The sequence below is a fragment of the Aquarana catesbeiana genome, linkage group LG02 (genome assembly GCF_042186555.1).
Source record: "Aquarana catesbeiana isolate 2022-GZ linkage group LG02, ASM4218655v1, whole genome shotgun sequence".
In the NCBI taxonomy this organism is placed as follows: domain Eukaryota; kingdom Metazoa; phylum Chordata; class Amphibia; order Anura; family Ranidae; genus Aquarana; species Aquarana catesbeiana.
Window position 1 is genome coordinate 657,640,703 of NC_133325.1, and position 23,796 is coordinate 657,664,498.

Consider the following 23,796-nt stretch of genomic DNA (forward strand, 5'->3'; position numbering starts at 1 on the left):
TTTAAGCTAAGTACATATTCAAGTACAGAAAAATAACAGTCAATCTTTCCAAAAATGCAAGATGTATCCTTATCATTCTTCCCAGTTCTCTAATTGTGGTAAAGCAAACATTTATTAAATTGCAGCTTACCAGTGATCACCTGGTGATCCAGCCAGTAAGTTTGTTTTTCAACAGAACAAGCTGTCCTGCAAATATAGCAGTTAAGCTGGCCATTGTTAATGGGGGGAAAACCCTTCCGCGGAGCCATTGTGTTTGGGGGGGGTCGGGTGAAGCGGTCCCCGCCGGGAGAACACAGTGATTGATGCTAGAAATTATAACAGACGCTAGCAATAATCAAATGTACCATTCAACAGGCTGGTTGTACCCAAGTTGATCTATTGATCAACTTGGGTACATTCTGCCTGCCCATACATGGTTTGAATCTCGGCCGGTTCCTTTAGAGTCAATTCAATCCATTTAACACTGATAGGGGTGCTTACAAAGGATATTCATGTATGTAAAGCCTTTATCCCAAAAGGAACAAAACTGTTTGCTGTAACTGCTTATAAAGCGTTAGCTCAGTTTTGGCTTCCATTTGTTAGAGTACCTAAATCTGAAAGTACATCACACCCTCCCCCCAGACTGAATACTGCTGTCCAAAGGAGTCTCTGTTTGCATCTTTAGCCAGTCTGTAGGAGTGTTACTGGAGAGATCACCAGGTGAAAACAGAGAGAAAAAACCCTAAAAAAGAAAACTAATGCAGCCACTACATATAATGATTGGTAAGCTGCAATATATTACATTTTTAGTTTTGGGACTAAAACCGCTTTAAAGTGGATGTAAACCCTCACCTATACCCAGTGAACAGCTTTAGCTGATACACAGAGATGAAACAAATCTCCCAACATACGTTTTAGATGTATATTTGCTGTCTTCAGCTTTATATATTCTTTAGAAAGTGAACATTGTGTTAGAATTTTTACTTCCTCTTTCAGCAGTGGGAGGGGAGTCTGGGCATACATTGTGTGAAAGCTGATTGGTGGAAAGGCACACCCCCCCCCCTCCACATGGCAGAGGAAGAAAGAAACGTGCAGAGCTGTGCTGTAAATAGATCAGCTCTCTGCTAATCTATTTATAGGAACCTCTCCAACACAAATTTTTAGTTGCTTTTATCTCCTGTGTCGGAGAGCTTGTCAGAAGTTATCATGCTGATAACAGAGGAACGAAGCAGCCGAAAGACACGGGACTTAGGGCTTTGTAGAGAGATAAGAAAACACTACAGACATATGTGCCCAGGTCAAATTTCATGAATCAGGTTTACATCCACTTTAAGTAAACTACAGAACACCTCCTTCCTTTGTTATGGAGAGGAGGAGGTGTTTGCAGCCCATGGCAACAATACTTCATACGTTAAGTACAGTGAGAAAGTATTGTCACCCAATGGCAGGAGTGTGTTACTGGCAGGTTGATCAGGTGAAAAAGTAAACTAATGCAGCCCCCCCCACATCTAAGTACTAAGGAACGTTTTTTTTGTTGGGTTTAGATACATTTTAGCATTTTGTCAAACCTGCTCCCCCTGCATAGGTTGTAATAAGCGTCTTTATACTATGTACCCGTTTACAGGACTGAAACATACTGTCTCTTCTGTGAGCAAGATTACTGTTTCAGAAAAAGGAAGAATAAATATATAAGCTCAACATTTCATATTCCTATATGTGTCTGTTGTACCATGTACTTGTATGAAAAAATATCCTGTTCCTTTGCGTGAAATCCCTGGTGGTAAAACTGACCACACTAAGCAGGAGAACGCACTGTGGTCAGTTCTCTAGCTGTGCTGAGAATTCAGCCTGTTCTTCTCTAATGATCGGACTTGTGCTGACACGCCACCCTTGAACAGCCATTCACTGGGAAGACTATTATTGTTCTGCAGTTTCTCCCCCCCAGCTCTTTATGCAGCTGAGAACAGAGATTATGTGATCATTTATACAAAAGAGAAAAAAAAGGTATTTATGATGTTTTTATAGGTATACACAAATGTTTTGCCTTTCATTTCTATTTTAAACTGAATAGATTGTTTTACAAGGTGAGGGTTCACATACAGTGCCTTGCAAAAGTATTCACCCCCCCCCTTGGCATTTTTCGCGTTTTGTTTCCTCACAACCTGGAATTAACATGGATTGTTTGAGGATTTGCATCATTTAATTTACAGAACATGTCCACAGCTTTGAAGATTTTTTTTTATTGTGAAGCAAACAACAAATCGGACAAAATAACAGAAAAAGTCAATGTGCATAACTATTCACCCCCCATAAGTCTCTATCAGCTTGCCACATCTTACCACTGGGATTTTTGACCATTCCTCCTTGCAAAACTGCTCCAGCTCCTTCAAGTTGGATGGTTTGCGCTTCTGAACAGCAATCTTTAAGTCTGACCACAGATTTTCTATTGGATTGAGGTCTGGGCTTTGACTAGACCATTACAATACATTTACACGTTTCCCCTTAAACCACTCAAGTGTTGCTTTAGCAGTGTGTTTGGGGTCATTGTCCTGGTGGAATGTGAACCTCCATCCTAGCCTCAAATCACACACAGAGTGGTACAGGTTTTGTTCAAGAATATCCCTGTATTTAGCACCATCCATCTTTCCCTCAACTCTGACTAGTTTCCCAGTCCCGACTGCTGAAAAACATCCCCACAGCATGATGCTGCCACCACCATGTTTCAATGTGGGGATGGTGTTCTTTGGGTGATGTGATGTGTTGGGTTTGCGCCAGACATAGCGTTTTCTTTGATGGACAAAAAGTTAAATTTTAGTCTCATCAGCCCAGAGCACCTTCCTACATACATTTTGGGAGTCTCCCACACGCCTTTTCGCAAACTCAAAACGCGGCATTTTGTTTTTTGCTGAAAGTAATGGCTTTCTTCTGGCCACTCTGCCATAAAGCCCAACTCTATGGAGTGTACAGCTTATTGTCGTCCTATGTACAGATACTCCAGTCTCTGCTGTGGAACTCTGCAGCTCCTCCAGGGTTACCTTAGGTCTCTATGATGTCTCTCTGATTAATGTCCTCCTTGCCTGGTCCGTGAGTCTTGGCAGGTCTGCTGTTGTGCCATGTTCTTTCCATTTGGTTATGATAGATTTGATGGTGCTCCTAGGGATCATCAAAGATTTGGATATTTTTTTATAACCTAACCCTGACTTGTACTTCTCAACAACATTGTCCCTTACTTGTTTTGAGAGTTCCTTGGTCTTCATGGCAGTGTTTGGTTAGTGGTGCCTCTTACTTAGGTGTTGCAGCCTCTGAGGCCTTTCACAAAAGGTGTGTATATGTAATGACAGATCATGTGACACTTAGATTGCACACAGGTGGACATCATTTCACAAGTTATGTGACTTCTGAAGGTAATTGGTTGCACCAGAGCTTTTTATGGGCTTCATAACAAAGGGGGTGAATACATACGCACATGCCAATTATCAGTTTTTTATTTATGAAAAATAGTTTTATGTATATATTTTTCTAATTTTACTTCACCAACTTAGACTATTGTGTTCTGATCCATCACATATAATTCAGATAAAAAAAACATTAAACTAAAGGCTGTAATGTAACAAAATAGGTAAAAAGCCAAGGGGGGTGAATACTTTTGCAAGGCACTGTATACTGTAAGGTCCATGTACAATGGGCAAAAATGTGCTGCTTATACAGACTTTTGGTGTTTTTTCTTCAGCCTATATAGGCAGATCTACTGTATGTTATGCCCTGTACACACGATCGTAATATACGTCAGAAAAACCTTGGATGGTTTTTCCAATGAAATTCCACTCAAGCTTGCCTTGCATACACACGGTCACACAAAAGTTCTCTGAACTTTCAACCATCAAGAATGCGGTGACGTACAACACTATGATGAGCAGAGAAAATGAAGTTCAATGCTTCAGAGTATGCGTCGAATTGTTTCGAGCATGCGTAGGAATTTTGCGTGTCGCAATTGCTACAGACGATTGGAATTTCCGATCGGAAAAATAGAGAACCTGCTCTCAATCTTTTGCTGGCGGAAATTCCGCCAGCAAAAGTCCGATGGAGCATACACATTGTCGGAATTTCCGACCAAAAGCTCATATCGGACTTTTGCTGGCGGAATTTCCGATCATGTGTACTGGGCATTAGTCTATTTCTCCATGCAAGTTAGGGAGTTCACAGGCATATTTGTAGAGAAGCGTTTTCAGGCAGAAAAAAACCCTTAAGAATCACATTTTTGAGAGGGGCTTTTGAGCAGAAAAAAATGCTTGACTCACATAAATGCGCATAAACACGGCATTAAGGAGCGTCAAATGTACATTGATTATTCACTTGCGAACTGCCTACCACAGATTTACTGCGGCATAGCGGCCCCACTGCTCTGGATCACGTACATGCAGTCCTTCTAGGTGGGGGGCGCGCGCCCACCGCCCCGGTTGTAGTGTCTTTCACTACAGCACAAGCTGATCAGTGGGTCCTGGCCAATGATTTATGACCAGAACTCGCACATCACTCAGTCAAAAGAGTAGACACATTACATATTATTAGGTTGGGACGCACACATCAGACATACAATCATTAAAGAAGACCTAGCGTCAGATACATTTTTGCATGCTAAACAATGTGTAAGTGTATTTAATAATGCTCACAGAGAGTATAGTACTTTCCCATTTCCACCACATTTTTAAACAGCGTTCTGACTGTTAATTGCAGAGTACCATCATCAGGCAACTCGGTACACTGAGACAGTGTACCGAGCAAATCTGAGGGGCTCAGTTCCCTGTGATCACATGCTATTCTTTACGTGGTTGATCCTTCCCATTTGTAGTTTGTGAATCTGGAAAGAATGCAGCTGCAGATCCATTCATTCAGTCTCACTGACAATGGGTCCCTTTCCCCACTCCTCCGATCCTACACATCTGGTCTAAACCCGTAACTCCCTTACCCTGCATGTCTGCACATTTTTCCCTTAATCTCCATTCTGCATGTTTTTTCATTTGCAAAACACAGTGGCAAAAAATTAGAACACCTTGGGGTGTCTACCTTCCAAAAAGTCCTTGCTATGTTTTATAACATAAAATAATTTAAATAATTTTCAAATTAAAAAAAAAAAAAAAACAGTGGTTATTAAATACCACTTAACAAAAGCTCTTTCTGTCTAAAAAAGGTATACAAATCATTTGGGTACAGTGTTTCATGACTCAGTAACTGTCAGTCAAACTACCACAGCACAGAAAATTGAAAAATGGCCTGATAATGAAGGGGTATTACAGGCTAGTACACAAGCAGTTAAAGTAAGTGTATGGTCTCAAGTTAAGGTCTGTTGTAAGCCCCCGTTACTCTTTTAAATGATGTTTTAATCACTGTATTCTACTTCCCTCAGAGTAAGTAAGCTCTGTACTGTTGTTAACACATACTCTCTCCCTATGGACTGGTGTGCACAACTGGACAGCTATAGACAAATTGGTGACCTTTCCTTACACATCATAAAACACACATTTATCAATGTAATTACCCTAGAGTCACATAACCTTCACCTGAGACTCACCAATCTTTTTATTGTAATATTATTGTATGTGACAATTGGTGAATCCTGAGTGAATGTTGTGCAGATCACAGGTGAAAACATTGATAAATACTAAAGCTGCGCATCTTCACTGGTCTCACGATTTGATTTGATTACGATTATCATGTCAACGATTCGATTAGATTCCGTGATGCATCACGATTACTGCCCATGGTTTTCATCAAAAAAACATCAGTGCAGCCTCACCAGTGTCCATCAAACGCAGCCTCACTGTGCACATCAAATGCAGCCACACTGTGCCCATGAAATGCAGCCTCACTGTGCCCATTAAATGCAACCTCACTGTGCCCATCAAATGCAACCTCACCAGTGCCCATCAAATGCAGCCTCACTGTGCCCATCAAATGCAGCCTCACTGTGCCCATCAAATGTAGCCTCACTGTGCTCATCAATGCAGACTCACTATGCCCATCAATGCAGACTCACTGTGTCCATCAATCAGCCTCACTGTACCCATCAATGCAGACTCTCTGTGCCCATGAAACGAAAAAACAAACAACTGTTTCAAATAGTGAAAACATAAACATGTAAAAATATCAATCAAGAAAAAAGTTGTATTTCAAAGGAAAAATATTCCAAGATAAATGTCCAACCAGTGTTCAAAATCAACCAGGTGAGAATCAATATTCACTCAATGTGTTCTGCTTCAAATATATATCAAAGCAGATATATATCAAAGCCGCTTACCAGATCTGTTGGATCTCAAATTATAGAGATCAATTGCGCTCATACAAAAGAATCCAGCATAGAAAATCCCCTCCTAGTAGTCCTCTGCACAGTACACCTCCTCAATGGGACCGGGCTGTTTGAGTAAGGGATATTCCTTGGATATGAATCATCTGTCTCTGGATCATCTCAGACAAAGGGAGTAATTGAAGGAAAAGACTTCATGGTGTAGTACTTCATACAAAATGTATTAAAAAATATGTAGCACATTCAAGAAAGCGGTAAAATTCACATAGGTAACACAACCATGGATCTTGCCAACAAGCTGATCGTGGTGACGTCTAAGGAATGCTACTCCAACTGACGTGTTTCCCCGTAAGAGGCATCAGCTCGGACCAGAGGCTCTCCTGGACTGTTGATCACAACTGGACAACAGTAGAGAAATACGTGTGCATTTATTTTATATATCATAAAATGCACATTTCGGTCTATTAATCAATGTTTTCACCCAAGAGGCACATACCTTTCACCCAAGATTCACCAATATCTTTCATTGAAAGTAATGTTAAAATTGGCGAATCTTGGGTTAAAAAACAAAACAATAAATAGACCCCATTGCTGTGATTTATAAACAAAGGAGAAAAAAGTTTAACCCTGCGCTTAACCAACAGAACAGCAGCTCACACAACAAATAAGGATTTTGTCAAAAATACGTGCACAGACAAGTGTAGCGCCATAGGTTTTAAGAAGCTTATGATGTAACATATAAATTTAAGAAAAGGATAAAACTATGTCGATCCACAATAAATTCAAAGTTTAACAAATTAACAAGTAAAGTCTCTGATGTTCCTCAGGTATCTCTTTGACTACAAAAGACTGCTGTTAGTCCAAAAGATATATGATTCCTTATTCACCACGTGGGTAACACATGCAAAGATTTATGTGTGATGGACCCTCCACATAGAAAAGAGTGAAGGCTTACCAGAAGGATTGAACTCATAGGAACGTACGTTCAATGAGTCAATCTAGCTTGTATCACCAACAGGCAATCAAAAGGAAGGACCTCCCAACTGGATGGCGACAAAACTCCAAATATGTCCAGACTTCTGAGGGAACTATCTTTGAAATAGATGGCAAACCTTCCCATGGATCATCTCAGAGGGGTAGCCCATATGAAAATAAAGAAGGGGGGCCACATAGCATAATACCGTTTTATAAAGCAAATTTATTAAAAATAAGTAAACAACTTACATTTCAGTAGTAAAAAAAGCGCTTCGAGTAAAATTATGGCATATGGCATGCAGGGTGAAATGTGAGCATCACCAAATTAACACAGATCAAATTAAACTGACTGAATAATAACGGGTGGGAATTTAAATTTTACCAAAATATACTGTCTATTCATACAGTAATATATATATATATATATATATATGTATATATATATATATATATATATATATATATATATATATATATATATATATATATATATATATATATATAAATACAGTCGAAGAATGCCATACTGAATAATAAATTGCCCCTTTTTGAAAAGGTGTGGTCCCAATGAATCCAACACCACCTCCCCCAAAATGTGACTGCTGCCTCTTAAACCTTAAACCCTACTGAGAATCCCCCAAGCTGGTCCAGAGGACTCAGCAGGGCACCCTTTCCTCGTCTCCCTATCTTTCCTTCTTTTCTCTTCTCCTGCCCATTAATACATTGGTGCACTGCCTCTCATAGTAATATGCACATAGCTCATCAAAACTGTGCATATCTATCTGTGCATATCTATAATGGAGCACACTCTACCTTCTGCATTGTAACCTTGCCAATGTAACCTACTACTCTGAATTTCCTGAATTTCCTGTATGTAGCATTAAAAATACTGAACAAGACAAAAATACAGTTTGCAAACACTGCTAACTTCTTTCTGCCACTATATAATATTTGCAAAAGCATTATTAATACTTATATTAAGTAATACTATACTTGTGAGCAAGCACTACTATTGGAATCATTACCCAAAAGTACAAAGCAGACAATCCCAGCCTGCTCACTCCAGCAGCACCTATTTAGTCTACACCAGGGGTAGGCAGCCTTTGAGCAGTTGGGGTCTACCTGAACAACATAGAAGAGCTCAAAGATCACTGGGCTGCAGCGCCCCTTTTTTTCTTTTTTATAAAGAAGTTAACTAGCAAGGCCCAAATTAAAAATAAGGATGGCATGAAGAAAACTTGGAAAAATATGCTAAAACACGTCACTGTAAAAATAAAAACTTAGCTTACCTTAAAAGTTAGCTTCAGTGATAAACTTGACATTCACTATTATTCCCATTTTTTACACGACTGGAGAGTAATTGGTTGACAAACTGGCTGCAGGTGTCCATCAAGAAGCAGAACAACTGGTACTGCAGGCTGCCCTGCTCAACAAGTTTGAGGCCTGGCTATCCTCAATTCTGGTCTGGCTGCCTGCTCTGAGTTCTAGCTCGGCTAGCTTGTTTTCTGGTCAGTGTATATCATATGTAGGGCAGAGTACAGGGGTTAGTAGGATGTAGGGCAGTGCAGAGTGGTCATTAACCAATTACAGACCGGAAGATTTTCCCCCTTAATGACCAGGCCATTATTTGCAATATGACACTGCGTCCCACAGTTTTTATTTTTTGCGCTATAAACAAAAAAAGAGCCACAATTTTGAAAAAAAAAATTTTTTTTACTTTTTGCTATAATGAATATCCAAAAAAACGAATTTCTTCATCAGTTTAGGCCAATGTGTGTTCTTCTATATATTTTTGGTAAAAAAATTAAAGTAAAAATTGCAATAAGCATATATTGATTGGTTTGCGCAAAAGTTATAGCGTCTACAAAATAGAGGATAGATTTATGGCATTTTTATTATTATTTCTTTTTATTTTTTACTAGTAATGGCGGCAATCTGCGATTTTTAGTGGGACTGCGACATTGCAATGGACAGATTGGACACTTTTTTGGAACCATCGACATTTATACAGCGATTGGTGCTATAAAAATGCACTGATTACTGTATAAATGTCACTGGCAGGGAAGGGGTTAACACTAGGGGACAATCAAGGGTTTAGGGCCTCATGTACACTTCTGCTGGTAAACGGAGGTTTAGGAGCCAATGAATGTTTTTTTCAGCTGCCCGTTTCTAGGCAGTTGAGTTTAGAAGCATTTTTTGGAAAACAAAAAAAAAACAAATGCGTTCAGGATGGATGCTCAGAGGCATTTGAAACGCCAAATGCCTGTAACAGCTTGTAAACGTGGTAACTCACATTTAGCTGCATTTGGCTTACAGACATTTTTCATTTTTGGCTATTTACAAAAAAAAACGTTTCTAAACGCAAACGTGGCAAAACGCCGCTAGGCACAGCATGTAAACGCGGCAAAACGGATGTTTTAAATGTTGGTTACTATCTGTCAAGTTAAATATGTAGGGCAGTGTACTGGGGTCAGTAGTTTTTAGACCTGAGTACAGGGGTCAGTAGTTTGTAGGGCAGATTATAGGGGTTAGCAAGGCAGAAGACGGGGGGCAGCAAGGCAGTGTACGGTGGGTCAGTAGCGCAGTATAAAGGGGGTTAGCAGGGCAGAGATCAGGAGGTCAGTAGGACAGAGGATAGGGGTCAGCAGGACAGTATACAGGGGTCAGGAGAGCAGAGGACAGGGGTCAGCAGGACAGTATACAGGGGTCAGGAGAGCAGAGGACAGGGGTCAGCAGGGTGGAGAACATGGGTCAGCAGGGCAGAGGACAGGGGTCAGCAGGGTGGAGAACATGGGTCAGCAGGGCAGAGGACAGGGGTCAGCAGGGTGGAGAACAGGTGTCAGCAAATGAAAGGTAGGTCAGCAGGGCGGAGAACAGGGGTCGACAGGGCAGAGGACAGGGGTCAGCAGAATGGAGAACAGGTGTCAGCAAAGGAAAAGTAGGTCAGCAGGGCGGAGAACCGGGGTCAAGAGGGCAGAGGACAGGGGTCAGCAGGGCAGTCCACATGGGGTCATTAGCGCAGTGTACAGGGTTCAGCAGAACAGAGGACAAGAGTCAACAGGACAGTGGGTCGGGGGTCTACCCTGCACCTGCTTGTGATTGACGGGTAGATTGATAGGTAGATTGTGATCAGTGGGTTGCTGATCCCCAGTTTACACTCTGCCACCATTGACTAAGAACATTTCCCTCAACAGTTTGGCTCTTACGTACTACAAGAAAATGATCACCACACACCTACTGCCATAGATATACATACAGTGGGCAAAGAAAAAAAATCACCCCTTTAAATAATCACATTTTGTTAATTTGCAGCCTGAAATGAAGACAGACACAGTTTTTGTTTTATTCAGCTGTATTTACAAGTGCAACTTATAACATCCAAGTGAAAGATACAACACCAAAGGGTTGATTTACTAAAGGCAACTAGACTGTGCACTTTGCAAAGTGCAGTTGCACACTGCAGGTGCAATTGCTCCAGAGCTTAGTAAATGGGGTAAAGCTTCACTTTGCAAAGAACACTCAATCACATGCAAAGGAAAATAAAAAAAACAGCATGTTTGCTTGCACGTGATTGGATGATGGAAGTCAGCAGAGCTTCTGTTCATTTATTAAGCTCTGGAGCAACTGCTCTTGTAGAGTGCAACTGCACTTTGCAAAGTGCACAGCCAATTTGCCTTTAGTAAATCAACCCCCAAGGGTGACATGTGGACCTAGGAATTTCATATGCGGGTCTGATGTTAGTATTTGATGGCAGGTGGTATGTCATAGCTGTGTGGAGATAGAAATATGTCATTATATGAAACTGCATTCAACTATAATGATAAATTGTTGTTACTATGCTCATGTTTCAAGCCATAGAGTTATACTGAGGGCCTAATGCTGAGACATGTTTTGAGTTTTTTTTATTTTTTTTTATTTTATTGGGGAGTGAGGCCTGGTACCAGACTAACCCCTGATTGTTATATGTGTTTGCCTTATGTATGTCATTTAAAAATTCAATAAAAAGAATTTTACAAAAAAATAAAAAGATATAACACCAACATGTCAGAAAAAAAAAAAACAAAACTCAAAAACACAATCACTGAGTTGGAAAAAGGATCACCCCCTTTATGTCAGTATGTTGTTGAACCACATTTTGCTTTAATCACAGCCTTTAGTCTGTTGAGATATGTCTCTACTAACTTTGCACATCTAGACTTTGCAATATTTGCCCACTCTTCTTTGCAGAACTGCTTAAGTTCAGTTCAATTTGATGGTGATCGTTTGTGGAGTGCATTCTTCAAGTCATTCCACAAATTTTCAATGGGGTTTAAGTCTGGACTCTGACTAAGCCATACAAGGACATTCACCTTTTTTATCCATCAACCACTGTGTGGTAATTTTTGCTGTAAGTTTTGGGTCATTGTCATGTTAGAAGGTAAACCTTCTTCTCGCAGAGGGCAGCAGATTTTTCTCAAGAATTTGATGGTATTTTGCCCCACACGTGTTTCTTCTATCCTGACAAGTGCTCCAGTCCCTGATTATTATTATTATACACAATTTATATAGCGCTAACAGTTTACGCAGCGCTTTACAATGTAGAGGGGGAACAGCACAATTACAGTAAAGTTCAATACAGAAGGGACAAGAGGGCGGAGATGCAGAGAAACACCCCCATAACAGGGTATTACCACATCCATGCTTTACTGTAGGAATGGTGAGCTGTATTGGATTTTCGCCAGACCTATTGTTTGGTGTAGAGGCGGAATAATAATTTAATTTTAGTCTCATCTGACCATAACACCTTTTTCCATGCGGCCTCAGAATCTTCAAGGTGTGTTTAAGGTGGTCAGATGACAATTGAATTATTTGGCCTCAACACCAATTGATATGTCTGGCGGAAATCCAATACAGCTCACCATCCAAATAACACCATTCCTATGGTAAAGTATGGAGGTGGTAATATCCTGTTATGGGGGTGTTTCTCTGCAGCAGGGACTGGAGCACTTGTCAGCATAGATGGAAAATGGATGGTGCAAAATGCCATCACATTCTTGAGGAAAATCTGTTGCCTTCTGCCAGAAAGTTGTCAATGGGAAGATGGTTTACCTTCCAACATGACAATGACCCAAAGCACACAGCAAAAATTACCACGCAGTGGGTGAAGGAGAAAAAGTTGAATGTCCTTGTATGGCCTAGTCAGAGCCCAGACTTAAACCACATTGAAAATCTGTGGAATTATTTAAAGACTGCAGTCCACAAATGATCACCATCAAATTTAACTGAACTTGAGCAGTTCTGCAAAGAAGAGCGGGCAAATATTGCAAAGTCTAGATGTGCAAAGTTAGTAGAGACGGCTAGGAGCAGAGAGATATATTGTAACAACACGCGATTGTTCCCTAGTGTCGGACTGGCACTCAAGAAATGTGAGTGTATTTTATTTTTTTTTTTTTTTTATTTTTAATTATTTTATTTTAGTTGTCATACATATAGAGAAATAAACAATTTGATTAATCCATCAATCATATCAGTTCCAACAAATCTATTCAAACTCCAATTAACAGCATTACTCCTATCTTAAATACATGTACAGAAAAAAAAAATAAGTAGTTATTTGAGATAGTCACCATTCTCTCTTCTGTTAGACCTGCTTCTCGTGTATGCCCTGACAACATACTTTACTAAGAAGAAAAACCTCTACATATCTGAAGAGGCAAAAAGGAGAAAGTAGGAAGCCCCATGAGGGAAAGAATTCCTAAAAAAAAAAAAAAAAAAAAAAAAAAAGAGAAAAAAGATAGAAAGAGAGAAGAAGAAAAAAAAAAAAAAAACAACACTGATAGGGGAGAGGGAGTTGGAGTTGGAGGGGAGACGTACCGAGGAAAAGGCGAGTTTACTATACCATCATCCACGGAAGTGGGGTCACCCCCAAGGCCCCACACTCCTCTCTTTTTCAAATACTCTCAGGAGCAAAGAGGGAACTCCCTTCCTCCGAGAATTTAAATGTATTCCATTGGCCTCAAGTTTCTAAATATGTCTCCTTTCGATTTTGAGCCGATAATAACAAATCCTCCATCCTATTAACCTCTTCAGTTTGTGTGACCCATGTAAGAATTGTGGGAGGGTACGTATCTCTCCACTGCCGTACGATACATGATCTAGCCGTGTTAATAAGATGGCGCAAAATTAATTTACTGTATGTTTCCCCACGGTATGTTTGAGACATGTAACAAAAATAGGGCTGGATCTTCTGGGAGGTTATACTCAGTAAATTTCTGTGCTATCTGCAGTATCTCCCGCCAGAAGTACTCCAGTTTTGGGCAGGACCAAAGAACGTGGAGTAGAGTCCTTCTCTCCTCCTGACACCTCCAACATTTGCCCGGGATCCCTGGAAAGAATTTATTAAGTAATGAGGGTGTACGGTACCATCTTGTCATTATTTTAAAATTAGTTTCTTGGATTCTTGTGGATATTGAAGATTTCAACGCAAGATTTACTATCTGCCTATATTGTGCCTGGGTGAACGTCCTTTCTAATGTCATTTCCCACTTCTTTATATATGGAGGGACATAATCCTCTTGGGGGGCAACCAGTAGTGCATACATTTGGGAGATTAAGTGAGAGCAAGGCCCTGTCCCCTCACATAGTTGTTCTACGGGGGTCAATGTTCGTTGAAATCTGTCTGGAGGTGGGAGAGTGTTAAGGAAATGTCGCAACTGGGCTCCACTCCAGAAATCAAGACAGAAACGGTCATTGGATGAGGTTAGTTCAGGTAATGAGGGTCATGTCCCGATCGCTATTTGTATTTAATGCGAGGCCGGAAAACACTGTGAGTCTGAAAGTTACCTGAAGGGTCCCTCCTGTAGTCCCGAGGATTCCCTACAATAGGGTATGGGGGGGAGTTGACAGATGATAATAAAGTGGTGGAACATATTCGGGAGCAAATACGCAGGGTAAGGCCCAAGGTTGGGTGCTTTTTGAGAGCTGAACTCAGGTCTCCAAAGCACCAAACCGCATGACACAATGGGACCTCACACTGTGATTGCTCGATTTTTGGCCATATTTTAAAGCTTGCATGCCTACACCAGTCTACTCGTCGCGCCATGTGAGCCGCCTGATAATATTTCTGCATATCGGGTACCGCTACCCCCCATATTGTTTAGGCATTGTCATTAAACTGCGTTGAATTCTGGGCCTTTTATGGGCCCCAATTAATTCAGTTATCTTCTTATTAGTCTGTTGTGAGTGTATTTTAATTGAGTTTTAAACAATAAAACCTCTAAAAAAAAATAAGAGATTACGCTATGGAGATTTTTCTTCTTTCTTCCCCATAATTTATTGCTGTTCAACACGGGAGAGAAACGGATGGGTGGATATGGTGGAAATTAGCAGAGTGGAAAGTGGATCTTCCTAATTATACAGACACTGCGTTATTGGTGGTTTATAATTTGACCAGCCACAGTCTCTGGTGAGTCATTTTAGGACTTTATTGATGAAGGCACACATCGGATACTTGAACACATGAATTGTTGGATCACAGTTTATTTAGTTGGAGATTGAAATTTGGATTTCGTTTGGTGGCACATACGCATTTGGAGATATTTACATGTTTTCTGTTTTTTGTTTTTTTTCCCTTGGAATTCTGTAATTTGGGACATTTTTTTTATTTGATATGTTTTTTTTTGTTTTTTAGTTTTGAAAATATGTTCACATATGCACTTTTTTGTCAGCACTGATTAGCAGTTAGTAGCAGTTTTTAGATTTCCTTTGTAAAGAAATCTTCGTATTGTATATTGTGGTGACACATATATAGATTGACACACATAGTATAGTATAATTGCACTTTATGTTTATATAGACACATATATAGTGTGCTAGCACTTTCACTTTACCATATACACTATAACTATTTAATATATATTTAATAGAGGAAGAATATTGATAGGAAGGTGTTGGTATATTTATATATATAAAATAATTAGGAGTCCATCGTTGTTGATTTCAAGAATGGTTCATGCAACTGTGGATTTTCTATAGATTTGCGCTATTTTTGTCTATTTTCATTTCCTACTAGTGATTCACTAGGATTGAGTAGCAGCACTCTCAGCTGAAATCCATAATTATTCAGCAGGTTCTGTGCCGCTAATTCCCTTTTTTTCCTTACTGAGTAAATACAGCTGGATAAAACAAAAACTGTGTCTGTCTTCATTTCAGGCTGCAAAGCAACAAAATGTGATTATTTTAAAGGGGGTGATTCTTTTCTATACCCACAGTAGGTGTTCATTTACCAAAGACAAATAGACTATCCACTTTACAAGAAAAGTTGCAGTTTGCAAGGTAATTAGCCCCAGAGCTTAGTGAATGAGGTGAAGTTCTGCTGACTTTTATCATCTAATCATGTGCAAGCAAAAATGCAGTTTGTTGTATTTTCCTAGCACTTGATTTGATTGGGTAAGCATTGCAATGTGAAATTACAACACATTCACTAAGCTCTGGGGAAAATTCTCTTGCAAAGTGAACAGTCTGTTTGCCATTAGTATTTCAATTCCTTAGGCTAAAAATAAATATGTGTAACCTTTTATTGAAAGTGGTATTAGACCCAAAAGCAAACATTTCTTATATTGCATCCTATCAATTCTTAGATGTGATGGCTGCATTAGCTTACTTTTTCAGGCTTTTTTTCCTTTAGTTGCAACTGGTGATCCAGCCAGTAAGTCTGTTGTTTTTCAAAAGAGCAAGCTCTCCAATAGAATGTATCCAGAGTGGAGGTACTCTAATAGATGAGGTGTGTTACTGGCTGTTTTACCAGGTAAAAACAGAGGGGAAAAAAGTCTAAAAAAAAGAAAACTAATGCAGCTACCACTTCTAATGATCGGTAAGCTGCAATATATTAAATTTTTGGGTTCATACCGCTTTAAAGCGACCTTGTCGCAAAATAAAGCAGATTCCCCTGTATAGGAGAGATATTAGACTTACCTGTCCTGCTGTCCGCGCAGCCCTTCTTCACTCTCTTCGAAAGCTGAGGTGCCTGGAGAATTCTTTTTCAGCTAACAAATTTTCCAGAGTATTGAATTCCCTGGCCCGCAGTGGTTCCATGCATTTGGCCCCAACATCACCACTGTATCCTTCAGAGATGTAGGGATTGGCGGACTCAACCACCGAGCGCTGCAGAGGTCACTTGAGATTAGCAGTTTGGGGACTTCAGCAGACAATTTCTATCATCATTGAAGCACTAGCTGTAATCTCTGTCTGCTGCTTTGTTCCTCTGCTGTCAGCATGAATCACTTCTGACAAGTTTTCCTGACACCAAAAGAACAATTGTGATAGGGGAGGGAACTCCAGCTGATTGACAGCCGCAGTGCTGTTCCTGTGTGCTGTGTGAAAGAGGGGTGTGTCCCTTCCCTCCAATCAGCTCTCAAAACTCTCCTCATTGAGCTCTGCAGAGTGTAACTTTAGCTCTCCACTCCCTTTTTTTCTGAACTCTCACACAACCTTTATAAAGCAGCACTTTGAACTGATGTAGAGAAGATAAGACTGCAGATAAACAGGTACAACTTATGTAGGAGAATGTGCTTCATCTCTGTGTATCACCTCAGGTCAGTCACTTCACTGGGTATATGTAAGGGTTTACAGCCACTTTAACCGCATGCCGACCAGCCGCCGCAGTTGTACTGCAGCAACATGGCTCGGCTGTGCGAATCCCTGTCACGGTACGTCGGTACCATAGACGCCGCTTGCTCGCCCACGAAGCCGATGCGAGTGCCTGGCGGTCGCGATCACCGCCGGGCTCCCGCGATCGCTCGGGGCACACGGAGAACCGGGAGCTGTGTGTGTAAACAAACAGTTTCCAGTTCTCTGAGGGGAGAACAGACAGGTCGTCTGTTCATGCAGAGTATGAACAGCGATCTGTCATCTCCTCTGCACAGTCCCATCCCCCCTTCAGTTAGAACACATACTAGGACACACTTAACCCCTTCACTGCCCCCTAGTGGTTAACCCCTTCACTGCCCGTGACATTTTTACAGTAATCAATGCAATTTTATAATATTGATCGCTGTAAAAATGCCAATGGTCCCAAAAATGTGTCAAAATTGTCCAATGTGTCCGTCATAATGTCGCAATCCCAATAAAAATCGCAGATCGCCGCCATTACTAGTAAAAAAAAAAATTAATAATAAAAAAGCCAAAAAACTATCCCCTTTTTTGTAGACGCTATAACTTTTGCGCAAACCAATCAATATACGCTTATTGTGATTTTTTTTACTAAAAATATGTAGAAGAATATGTATCGGCCTAAACTGAGGAACAAAAATGTTTTATTATTTATTTTTTTGGGATATTTATTATAGAAAAAAGTAAAAAATATTGCTTTTTTTTCAAAATTGTGGCTCTTTTTTTGTTTATAGCGCAAAAAATCAAAAACGCAGAGGTGATCAAATACCACCAAAAGAAAGCTCTATTTGTGGGAAAAAAGGACATCAATTTTGTTTGGGTGCAACGTCGCACGACTGCGCAATTGTCAGTTAAAGCGACGCAGTGCCGAATCGCAAAAAGTGCTCTGGTCTTTGGCCAGCCAAATGGTCCGGGGCTTAAGTGGTTAAAGGCATAGTCCACCTTTGTGACCATGTTTCACCCATATTTAGGGTGTGACATAAAACATGATCACATTTCCCAACCCCTTACCCTCAAACTTCCCCCCAACTGACCTTAAAGTGGTTGTAAAAGCAGAAGTTTTTTCAATTGTAATGCATTTTATGCATTAAAGTAGAACTATAGGCAAACATTTTGTTAAGCATTTTGGATAGAGCAGGGGAGGGTTATAACCCCTGTCAGATTGTTTTTTTCCATCTGTGTCCCATTTCAGAGATTTCCTTTCACTTCCTGTCCCATAGCCAAACAGAAAGTGAGAGGAAATCCATGCAAATTAGGAGAATTCCTTGGGGACCCCCTGGTCACCAGAACCAGTGTCCCCATTGGAAGATTTCCCCTCTAATACTGTTCTGGGGACAACCCGAAATTTGGGATTTTCTTTTACTTTCACTTTCAATGATAATGGTAAACAGGAGAAATAGAGAGTGTGATTCTCTCTAATGGGGACACAGACAAAAATAAAAACTGACAGGTGTTCTAATCCCATTCCACTCTATCCAAAGCTAAAAAAAAGTTTTGCCTTTAGTTATACTTTAACCACTTCAGCCCAGGAAGGCTTTGCCCCCTTAATGACCAGGCCATTTTTTGCGATACTGCACTGCGTCACTTTTACTGACAATTTTGCAGTCGTGCGATGCTGTACCCAAACAACATTAATGTCCTTTTTTTCCCACAAATAGAGCTTTCTTTTGGTGGTATTTGATCACCTCTGCAGTTTTTATTTTTTATGCTATAGACAAAAAAAGAGCAACAATTTTGAAAAAACAAACAATATTTTTTACTTTTTGCTATAATAAATATCCAAAAAAAAGTAAAAAAAATAATTTCTTCATCAGTTTAGGCCAATATGTATTCTACTACATATTTTTGGTAAAAAAATCGCAATAAGCATATATTAATTGGTTTGTGCAAAAGTTCCAGCATCTACAAAATAGGGGATAGATTTATGGCATTTTTTTTGTTTTTACAAGTAATGGCAGTAATCTGCGATTTTTAGCGGGACTGCGACATTGCAGCAGACAGATTGGACACTTTTTTGGGACCACTGACATTTATACAGCGATCAGAGCTATAAAAATGCACTGATTACTGTATAAATGACACTGGCAGAGAAGGGAGTTAATACTAGGGGGCAATTAAGGGGTTAAAGGGGTGTAAACCTACGTGTTTATAGGATGCATTAAGGTGAAAAAACACCTGGCAGTGACCGGCCCCCCAGCCCCCCGTTTTACTTACCTGAACCCTGGAACTTGACCCAGCGGGGACGCGCTGTCTCTCTGCTCGGGGTTCTCAGCTCTTGACTGGATAGATTGATTGCAACGCAGCCATTGGCTCCCGCCCCTGTCAATCAAATCCAATGACGCGGGCGCCGGGGGGCAGGACCGAGTCATACATTTGGTGGCCCCAAAGGGCCTGGTATGGACTGGGGGGGGGGACCCTACGCCATTTTTTTCCTTGATTTTTCATCTATATTGCCAGGAACCGGAAATACATTACAGCTGCAAGCAAATCTAGATGACATTTTTCCTTTCATTATTGCAGCGGCATGTTCTACACATCGCACAGATGCGCCACTTTACAGGCAAACCAAAGGGACTCCCCCAGGCATGATATTTAAAGGAATATTTCATTTTTATTGTTTCTCTTTAAGCATTAATAAAATCACTGCTTCTGAAAAAACAATAGTTTTGAAAACTTTTTTTTGCATTGATATATGTGCCCTGGAGCAGTACCTGGGTCCCCATACACTTTTTATGGCAATAACTTGCATATATGCCTTTAAAATGAGCACGTTTGATTTTTTCATGTTTATATCCCATAGACTTTGATAGGGTTTGCATGTTCGCTAGAACTTTTTGCCTGTTCACAGTGTTCTGGTGCCAACTGAACCGGGGGGGGGGTTCGGCTCATTCCTTGTGACTACAATTCCTATCTTCCTCAGCATCACCACACTTGTAGTCCATTGTTTACGTCTCCCCACCCCACAACATAAAGTCCTTACCTCCTGCAGCTAGGATATAAACAATGCAGGAGCCTGTACATTGCACCCACAATGCACTGATTGCACTTGCAATACTCTGCAGGTTTCAGTGAAAAAATTTAATAATACCCAATTTTTTTATTTCATCAATGTAGGCTCATGTATTACATTTTTGCAAAAGGTAGACCATGGGGTTGATTTACAAAAGGAAAATAGACTTTGCAAGGGAAATTGCACTTCATATAACTTCAATCATCCAATCACATGCAAGCAAAAATGTTGTTTTATTTTTTTATTTTTTTCCTTGCACGTGATTGGGTGTTCTTTGCAAAGTGAAACTTCACCACATTCTCTAAGCTTGGGGGCAAATTCCCTTGCAAAGTAAACAGTGTATTTTCTTGTATTAAATCAACTTCTATGCCTGGAATGGTCCCTTTGCCAGGCCTCCCTCTTAATCCAAGCTGACTGTATTGAGGTGTCTGTGGAAATCTGAGCACCCATTTATGTAACACCTTGTTTGTTATGAGAACTGAAGACACAAGGCACGCCCATGTACAAATATTTAGCCAGCAAAGTGTTGCAAGAAGTTCATCGATAGGAAACGTATAGTAGTAAAGTTATGTAGGTAGGTGGTAAGGACAATAGAATCTCCACACTGTGCGATGCCACCCTCCCTCCGTCCCTGCAGGGTGCCCTACCTGTAAAGCACTGCAAGGGGCTGCCATGCCAGCAGCATACAACCCTCACCTGACAGAGGGGCGTGCCTTGCTGGAATAAACTTGGAAAGGGCGTGGTTATGCAGATATTGCGCCTAGTGTTCACTGGCGATTGGAGAGCGCTTGCAAGTCCTTAGTTCCTCTCTTGTTATAATTGGCGTGTACCTGATGGGGGCGTGTCTTCGCTGCCCGGGTGTCCCCCTCTGGCTGTCATTTCCTCGGGTCTGCGGGCAACATGGCAAGCTGCGGTTCTGGACAGATCCCGGGGGCCACACCGGACTCCGACTCCGACTCGGATACCGAGGGGCTCCGTCCCCGGCTACAGGTCATCCACAGCGGCCACTTCATGGTCTCCTCACCCCATCGGGGGAAAGAAGCCAAGGGTCCGGGCAAGGTGCCAGCAAGCAGCATCGATCCCACGCTGACCCGACTGTTCGAGTGTATGAGCCTGGCATACAGGTGAGTCCTGACTCTGCATGACCTGACAGCTGTCCCTGATTTCTACAGTCCCAGGAAGTGTCCCTGATCTTCTACACTGACCATATGCACTGCAACCCCTCTACCCTCTTCTACCCTATACACGATCCCTTCTACCCTATACATGATCCCTTCTACCCTCTTCTACCCTATACACGATCCCTTCTACCCTATACATGATCCCTTCTACCCTCTTCTACCCTATACATGATCCCTTCTACCCTATACATGATCCCTTCTACCCTATACATGATCCCCTTCTACCCTATACATGATCCCTTCTACCCTACATGATCCCTTCTACCCTATACATGATCCCTTCTACCCTATACATGATCCCTTCTACCCTACATGATCCCTTCTACCCTATACATGATCCCTTCTACCCTATACATGATCCCTTCTACCCTACATGATCCCTTCTACCCTATACATGATCCCTTCTACCCTATACACGATCCCTTCTACCCTATACATGATCCCTTCTACCCTATACATGATCCCTTCTACCCTATACATGATCCCTTCTACCCTCTTCTACCCTATACATGATCCCTTCTACCCCCCTTCTACCCTATACATGATCCCTTCTACCCTATACATGATCCCTTCTACCCTCTTCTACCCTATACATGATCCCTTCTACCCCCCTTCTACCCTATACATGATCCCTTCTACCCTATACATGATCCCTTCTACCCTCTTCTACCCTATACATGATCCCTTCTACCCTCTTCTACCCTATACATGATCCCTTCTACCTTATACATGATCCCTTCTACCCCCCTTCTACCCTATACATGATCCCTTCTACCCTATACATGATCCCTTCTACCCTCTTCTACCCTATACATGATCCCTTCTACCCTATACATGATCCCTTCTACCCTCTTCTACCCTATACATGATCCCTTCTACCCTCTTCTACCCTATACATGATCCCTTCTACCTTATACACGATCCCTTCTACCCCCCTTCTACCCTATACATGATCCCTTCTACCCTATACATGATCCCTTCTACCCTCTTCTACCCTATACATGATCCCTTCTACCCCCCTTCTACCCTATACATGATCCCTTCTACCCTATACATGATCCCTTCTACCCTCTTCTACCCTATACATGATCCCTTCTACCCTCTTCTACCCTATACATGATCCCTTCTACCCCCCTTCTACCCTATACATGATCCCTTCTACCCTATACATGATCCCTTCTACCCTCTTCTACCCTATACATGATCCCTTCTACCCCCCTTCTACCCTATACATGATCCCTTCTACCCTATACATGATCCCTTCTACCCTCTTCTACCCTATACATGATCCCTTCTACCCTCTTCTACCCTATACATGATCCCTTCTACCTTATACACGATCCCTTCTACCCCCCTTCTACCCTATACATGATCCCTTCTACCCTCTTCTACCCTATACATGATCCCTTCTACCCTCTTCTACCCTATACATGATCCCTTCTACCCTATACATGATCCCTTCTACCCTCTTCTACCCTATACATGATCCCTTCTACCCTCTTCTACCCTATACATGATCACTTCTACCTTATACACGATCCCTTCTACCCCCCTTCTACCCTATATATGATCCCTTCTACCCTATACATGATCCCTTCTACCCTCTTCTACCCTATACATGATCCCTTCTACCCCCCTTCTACCCTATACATGATCCCTTCTACCCTATACATGATCCCTTCTACCCTCTTCTACCCTATACATGATCCCTTCTACCCTCTTCTACCCTATACATTATCCCTTCTACCCTCTTCTAACCTATACATGATCCCTTCTACCTTATACACGATCCCTTCTACCCCCCTTCTACCCTATACATGATCCCTTCTACCCTATACATGATCCCTTCTACCCTCTTCTACCCTATACATGATCCCTTCTACCCTCTTCTACCCTATACATGATCCCTTCTACCCTATACATGATCCCTTCTACCCCCTTCTACCCTATACGTGATCCCTTCTACCCTATACATGATCCCTTCTACCCCCTTCTACCCTATACGTGATCCCTTCTACCCTATACATGATCCCTTCTACCCTCTTCTACCCTATACATGATCCCTTCTACCCTATACATGATCCCTTCTACCCTCTTCTACCCTATACATGATCCCTTCTACCCTATACATGATCCCTTCTACCCTACATGATCCCTTCTACCCCCTTCTACCCTACATGATCCCTTCTACCCCCTTCTACCCTATACATGATCCCTTCTACCCCCTTCTACCCTATACATGATCCCTTCTACCCTACATGATCCCTTCTACCCTCTTCTACCCTATACATGATCCCTTCTACCCTACATGATCCCTTCTACCCCCTTCTACCCTATACATGATCCCTTCTACCCTATACACGATCCCCTCTACCCTCTTCTACCCTATACATGATCCCTTCTACCCTATACATCATCCCTTCTACCCCCTTCTACCCCATACATGATCCCTTCTACCCCATACATGATCCCTTCTACCCTATACATGATCCCTTCTACCCTATACATGATCCCTTCTACCCTCTTCTACCCTATACATGATCCCTTCTACCCCCTTCTACCCTATACATGATCCCTTCTACCCTATACGTGATCCCTTCTACCCTCTTCTACCCTATACGTGATCCCTTCTACCCTATACACGATCCCTTCTACCCTATACACGATCCCTTCTACCCTATATACATGATCTCTTCTACCCT

General features: G+C 41.4%; 1 protein-coding gene and 1 long non-coding RNA gene across 2 annotated transcripts in view; one reads left to right on the plus strand and one right to left on the minus strand.

Annotated features, from left to right (window-relative positions):
• Positions 1-20,637, minus strand: part of LOC141128925 (uncharacterized) — a 52,855-nt gene extending 32,218 nt beyond the window's left edge. Inside the window, exon 1 of the long non-coding RNA XR_012241750.1 lies at positions 20,561-20,637. This is a non-coding gene — a long non-coding RNA (uncharacterized lncRNA). The remainder of the gene's footprint in view (positions 1-20,560) is intronic.
• Positions 20,638-20,714: 77 nt separating this feature from the next.
• Positions 20,715-23,796, plus strand: part of MLXIPL (MLX interacting protein like) — a 257,673-nt gene continuing 254,591 nt past the window's right edge. The window contains exon 1 of the mRNA XM_073616573.1: positions 20,715-21,037. Coding sequence (XP_073472674.1) covers positions 20,814-21,037 — 224 coding nt within the window. The 5' untranslated portion in view covers positions 20,715-20,813. The remainder of the gene's footprint in view (positions 21,038-23,796) is intronic.